Here is a 7,308-nt window from a genome sequence, read left to right on the forward strand (position 1 = left end):
GAACAAACAAAGTAAAAATAGTAAAACTCCCATCACTTCGACGAGAATTTGAAACTTTGTTTATGCAAAAATAATGAGAAAATTCAAGATTTTCTTACTAGGGTACTACAATAGTAAATCAAATGAAATCATTTGGAGAAGATATTTCTGATAAAAAAATAGTTGAAAAAGTTTTGAGAAATTTACCACCTAAATTTGATCATGTAGTCGCTGCAATAGAAGAATCTAAAGACTTGGATATTTTTTTTTTATATGAACTGATGGGTTCTTTGCAAGCACATGTGAAAAGGATTAGCATGCCATTGGACAAAAACGAGTAGCAAGCATTTCAATCTAAGGTGGAGTCGTCCTCGAAAAATTATAACAAAATTGAAAGATATGCAAGAAGAGGAAGTGAGAGAGGTGTATATAATGGTAGAGGCAGAGGCCGAGGAAGATTTGGTAACACTTATGACCAAAAACATTCACCATGTGAGGAAAGAGGAAAAAATGCAAATAGAGAAGATAAAAATACAAAAAACACTCAATGCTTTCATTGCAAAAAATTTGGTTGTATTAAAAATGAATGTGGGTATATTAAGCCAAACCAACATGCTAATTTTGTGGAAGAAAAGAAATCAAATGAGACAAACTTGTTTTTAGTACGTATGTGGTTTTATTAAAAATGAAAGTTCGTATTTTGAGCCGAACCAACCAGCTAATTTTGTGGAAGAAAAGGAATCAAATGAGACTAACTTGTTTTTAGTATGTATGTATGGAAAAGAAACTGTGAATGATGTTTGGTTTTTGAATAGTGGATACAGTAACCACATATCTGGCTTGAGGAATAATTTTCAAAATATTGATGAAAGTATGAAGAAGCGGGTTCGACTTGACGATGATAAGCAAGTGCAAGTTGAAGGTAAAGGAACAGTTGTATTAAAAACTGCATCTGGTAAGGTTAATGAATTAAATGATGTTCTATTTATTCCAAATCTTGCACATATCCTATTAAACATTGGACAATTGATGCAAAGGGTTTATTCCATTTTATTTGAAGATGATAAATGCTCTATTAAAGACAAAAAATCTAGTTTGACTATTGCCAATGTTCGAATGGCTGAAAATAAGATGTTCCCTTTTGAGCTGTCATGCTTAGAAAACCATGCTTTGGTTGCAAGTGTTGGAAATGAATCTTAGTTATCGCATGTGAGATATGACCATCTTCACTTTAATGGGTTAAAATATTTGAACCAAAAGAAAATGGTGAATGGCTTTCCAAAAACTTGTTATGATGGTGAACTTTGTGAAGCCTGTCTTTATAGAAAACAACACCGAATGTCATTTCCAGTAGGAATGGCATGGAGAAAAAAATGCCCACTTGAATTATGTCTATGGTTTAATGCAAATCAAATCCTTAAGTGACGTCAAATATTTCTTGATATTTGTCGATGATTTTAGTAGAATGTGTTGGGTACATTTTCTAAAGAAAAAAGCAGAGGCATGCCAAATGTTTCAAAGATTCAAACGATTGGTTGAAAAGCAAAGTGATTTTTCCATAAAGACTTTGCATACCTATAGAAGTGGTGAATTTGTTTCAAATGAATTGGGTTCCTTTTTCAGAGAAAATGGTATTCATAGACAACTCACCTTCTCGTTACATAACATAGCAAAATGGCATGGCATAGTAGAAAAACATGACTATTGCTGAAATAGTAAGGAGTTTGTTGAAAACAAAAAATCTTCCAAATGATTTTTGGGCAGAAGCTATAGCTACCTCGGTTTATTTGTTGAATAGATCTCCAACAAATGCACCACAAAATCAAACACCATATGAATCATGGAGTGGAAGGAAACCTGATGTAAGTCACTTGCTGCAATGCTGATGCATTTGTCAATTATGAACTACATAAAAAATTGGATGACAACAGTGAGAAATGTATATTCATTGCATATAATTCAGAATCTAAAGGGTATCAGTTGTATAACCCAAAAACTAAAAAATTAATCACAAGTTATGACTTTGAGTTTGTTGGAGATTGGTTGGGTGAAATGGGGGCAGAAAATGATACAATTTCGAAAATAAGGAACTCGAACTTTTCTTGATTTTGGGCACGCAAGAACGCTATCTTAAGATGATATTTGCCCTCCTTCGATATAATATTTGATGTGCATAAGAAGGGCCTTTGTCCTCAGGATACAGGAAAACAGATAGGTCTCTTTACAATGTTCCTGAGCTTTATACACCCGAGCTTGGAACCCATACAATAGACACCAGAGTCTTGTTGTATTAGAGAGACAAAAAAACAAAATCGAGTAGTGAGAGAGAGAGTTAGCCCACTAATTTGTTTGTTGTAATTGCAGAGAATGATATCTTGAGACAAGCTAAAAAATTATTCTAAGTTTTCTAAAATCATATGGATAGTGAAGTGCAAAGTGCGCCATCAAGCACCCTTATGCTCACTCCCTCGCATATGCATACACACCCACTCCCTCGCACACGCACACACACATGCGCGTGCACGTCGCACGATTCGCGTGCTCCGCACATGTGCTTTCTCTCTCATTTGTACTTAGAATAAATTGCAGTGAATATGTGAACTTAAATATGGCTCAACAAACTCTCTCCTCTTCAATGTGGGACTCAAACCCACATCTTTCTCTCTCTACAAAGCAATTTAGGCAAGAACAATAAAACCGAAGGCAAAACAATCTAGGAAAGAATAAACTATAGGGTTGTTTTGAAATATATATAAGTATTTTCCAAACCAAAAAATACTAACAACTTCCTCCACTATTTCAAAATAACAAGAAAAACATAGGAAATATTTTATTTGCATGAAAGTATCTTTCGATTTGAACTTTCACTTAGAGTTTATGCTACAAAGTTCATCAAGTATCATGATAGCGTATAGCTTTGAACCAGGTTACTTATCTAATAGAACGATAGTATAACTCACAAACAATATTCAACTCTGGTGTCTTTTTAGCTGCCAGCACGTTTTGGACCTTGTGCTTATATATGTGTGTCTATCAAGAGTGCCCATGTATATAAAACACCTCGATATATATAATCCATAGACAACATTAAGAGCATAGCTCATCTTACTAATATACAAGTCATCACTAGACTTATCTACAATATGGATTTTCTATGAATGGATGCTTTTTTTATTTTGTCGTCTAGCGGCTAAACTAAACATACATATAGTTTGCTTTTACCACATTAAACTTAGAATTTTGAGGATTACAAAAGATTAAGTTGTTTTCCCACTGTAGATGATTACTCAATGGACTTTAACCTCATTCGTCTTAACATCTTACTAATGTTATCCCTTGTAAAGCCTTTAGTCAAAGGATCAGCCAAATTTTCCTTTGATCTTATATATTTTACACGAATCATTCCATCCCAATTAACATTTTAATGGAGTTATATTTTCTCGCAATATGTGCATATTTTTCATCATATACATCACTACAAGCTCTCGCAATAGTAGCTTGTTTATCACAATGTATTGCTATTGCAGGTGTTGGTTTTGGCCATATGAAAATGTCATATAACAAATTCTTTAGCTATTCGGCCTCTTTAGCGGTAAAGTCTAAAGCAATAATTTCAAACTCCATAATAGAGTGTGAAATACACGTTTGTTTATTTGACCCCATGATATTTCACCACTTGCTAATACAAATATCCATCCAGATGTTGATAGTGAATCTTGGATTTCATTATTCCAATTAGCTTCACTAAACATTTCCAACACTCAGGGATAACCCACATATTTTATGCCATAATTGATAACTCCTTTCAAGTATCTTAATACTCGAGATATTGCATCCCAATGCTCTTTACTTGGGCAACTTGTAGGTCTACTAAGTTTCCCTACAAATATCAAGCCTCGTGCTAGTATCTAACTACCAATTACTCTATCATATTAAAGTTGAGATATACATCTCCCATCAATTTTTTTTAAAACTTGATATGATGATCTATAGGAGTAGAGACTGGCTTACTATCAGTATGCTCTAATTTATTAAGCATTTTCTCAATATGGTGAGATTAAGTCAATATTAATACTTTTTTTTTTCTCACAATTTTGATACCAAGTATCACACCAGTCGTTCCTAAGTTCTTCATATCAAAGTTAGATGAGAGGAACTTTTTAGTTTCCTCCACAATTTCTAGATTAGAGCCAAAGTTAAGCATGTCATCCACATAAAAACAAATAATTACACAAATAATTTATTTTCTTACTATACTCATATTTATTAGCCTTATTTCTCATAAAACCATTTGACATTAATACATTGTCAAATTTCTTATGCTATTATATAAGTGCTTGTTTTTGTTCATAAAGAGATTTAACCAATTTACGAACTTTATTCTCATGACCTGGCATTACAAACCCTTCAGGTTATTATATATATATATTTCTTCATCTTAGTCACCATTTAAGAAATCAGTTTTTACATTCATTTGATGTATGACTAGATGATTAGTAGAGGCTATTATTAAGAACAATCTAATGGTAGCAATTCTTGCCATATGTGCATATGAGTCAAAATAATCAATTCCTTCTTTTTGTTTAAAACCTGTAACAACTAATATTGCTTTATATTTATTAATAGAACCATCAGAATTCAATTTTCTTTTAAAAATCCATTTACAACCAATGAGTTTAGAACTAGGTGGAAGATCTACTAATTTCCAAGTTTTATTAACTATAATAGAATCCATTTCATTATTTATAGTTTCTCTCCAAAAAATTGCATCTTGGATGTCAAAGCTTCATTTAGAGACGTAGGATCTTCCTCCACATTTGAGATTATAGGTAATGAATTCAAAATTTTATTTTGATTAGCTTCAATAAGATAATTATAAAAATTAGGTCCAAAGTAATAAGATGGATCTCCTCTAATTCTCTTACTTCTTTTTGGTTATGTTATTTCATAATCATTATTTTCTACATGTTCTACATCAACATATTGTCACACCCCAAAAATTTACAATACTGCTATTCCTGAGATGTGACAGGCAAAACATATATACATCTATTGATAGGACAAATTTACAGTGGCGAGGTCTTACAAAGTAAATAAAGAAAGCTAGCACAACAACAATATCTTCCAAGGTTGATCTTGACTAGCACTCAAAATGAATCCGCAGTTATCCTGAAAAATGTTTACCATAGTTTGATGAGTTTGGCTACTCAGTAAGTGATCATCATAATCCCAAAAATAATCATGTTTGAAAGATATCAATATTTTCCAAAATGAGATCTATTAACAGAAATGCATCAACAGTTTCACTTTCAATAAATGCATAATTAAGTATAATCCGAGTAATTGAAATGCTTATAATACTTTTAACGGCAGTACATAATTCAAAGGATTTCACAAAATACCCTACTGGTGTCCCAAGTAGGTCACCTATATACCCCATCAGCGTCCTGATGGGTCCACTTAATCCCTATCGGGGTCCCAGATAGGTCCACTTATACCTCACCGGCGTACCGGATGAGTCCACTTAATGCCTACCGGCGTCCCAGATAGGTCTACTTATACCTCACCGGCGAACCGGATGAGTCCACTTGCATACTTAAATTATTTCTAAATCTCTTTAAACATTCGAAAGCAGCAATATCATGTACTCAATATATCACTAAAATCATTAATATGAATTTCACTGAAACCATTAATAACAGTCACTTTCAATAACATTTCTAAAATAACCAATCAAATATTTTGGGCTCAAATTTAGAAAGATAGCAGTTCGTAAAGACGTTCTAGCCTAATTGCCAATTTAATATATATAGAAAAACTCTTATAGAAATTCAAGAATACGGAATTATCACAATTTATGCGATATCAATTCACAAATAAACATTTCACAACAATACTATAATCAATTGCAAAAATACCAATTTTTAAATAATAAGGCAGTCATTTGCACATGAATTTTACAATGCCTAAATATTCAAAACAGTAGAAAGAAATATCACAACTTGACTAAAAGCAGAAATATCACATTTATTTCTAACAATAAACAAGAAAAATAAATAAATTTATTTTTCTAATTTACAACATTCAAAATTTCTAACATAGATAAAATATCACAATTTTTATTAAAAAGATTATTTTTCAAGATAATGAGGTCACGTGCGCATAAAATTTATCGCACCTAAAATTCATGATAATAAGCAGAAATAATTATTTCATTTTATTTTTAAAAAGAATGGATTATTTTTCGAGACAATGACGTCACTTACACATAAAACTGATAAAATAAAGATCCTGGACGGAAATATCACTATTTATTAAAAACAGACTATTTTTCAGGAAGACGATGTCACTTACCCACAAATATTTGAGAGGGAACTTCGATAAAATTCGGCTAGAGAGAGAGAGAGATCTCAAAATTTTCTAGGGTAGGAGTGCTCACCTCCCCTATTTAAATTCTTAGAACGTATTATTATAATATTTTATTACGCTCTACCTCATACCTGAGGTGTCGCGTTAAGCGTCTGCTTTTAACATACGAAAACCACGTCCGCTAAAGGACGTTGCCAGCTGCAAGCAGCAAGCAAGCAAAAGTAGGCAAGCAAAAACAGGCAAGCAAAAGTTAAACCAAGTAAAACTTTTTGAAAATAGTGATGGTCCCCAAGGACCATCATACTCAAACAGACCATCACCTATTTAAAAGCATCTTTTCTCTGTTTTTTTTTTTTTTGAAATTTTAGGATTGTTACATTCTTCCCCCCCTTAAAGAAATTTAGTCCTCTAAATTTGTGTACCTGATTACTGAAAAAGATAGGGGTATTTTTCTCTGATTTCGTCTTCTCGTTCCCAAGTCGACTCTTCTCTTGAATGGTACTGCCATAATACACGGACCAAAGGAATCTCCTTGTTACGCAACACTTGCACCCTTCTATCCAGTATCAAAATTGGCTGCTCAATGAAGGATAGGTCCTTCCTGATCGGTAAAGGTTCATATTTTAAGATATGGGATGGGTCGGGCTGATATTTTCGTAGTGAAGATACATGAAAGACATTATGGACATTTGCCAATTCGGGTGGTAAGGCAAGTCTATAAGCGACACCTCCGATTCTTTCCAAGATTTCAAATGGTCCGATGTAACGTGGGCTCAACTTTCCTTTTTTGCCGAATCTCATAATGCCCTTTATTGGTGAGATTTTTAGGAAAACTCGATCACTTTCTTCAAATTCAAGATCTCTCCTTCGGTTATCGGCATAACTCTTTTGCCGACACTGAGCTGTCCTGAGCCTTTCACGAATTAATGCTATTTTATCTGTAGTTATCTGAACAATTTC

At 33.0% G+C, this 7,308-nt stretch overlaps 1 protein-coding gene across 1 annotated transcript; it reads left to right on the top strand.

Moving 5' to 3' along the window:
• Nucleotides 1-750: 750 nt before the first annotated feature.
• Nucleotides 751-1,179, top strand: LOC148779416 (uncharacterized). Its single transcript, XM_088854205.1, has one exon. The coding sequence runs from the start codon at nt 751-753 to the stop codon at nt 1,177-1,179; it is 429 nt and encodes a 142-aa protein (XP_088710331.1).
• The last annotated feature ends 6,129 nt before the right edge of the window (nt 1,180-7,308 follow it).

Source organism: Amborella trichopoda, chromosome 12, assembly GCF_054954075.1.
Source record: "Amborella trichopoda isolate Santa Cruz 75 chromosome 12, AtrichopodaSantaCruz75HAP2 v2.0, whole genome shotgun sequence".
Taxonomy (NCBI): Eukaryota; Viridiplantae; Streptophyta; class Magnoliopsida; order Amborellales; family Amborellaceae; genus Amborella; species Amborella trichopoda.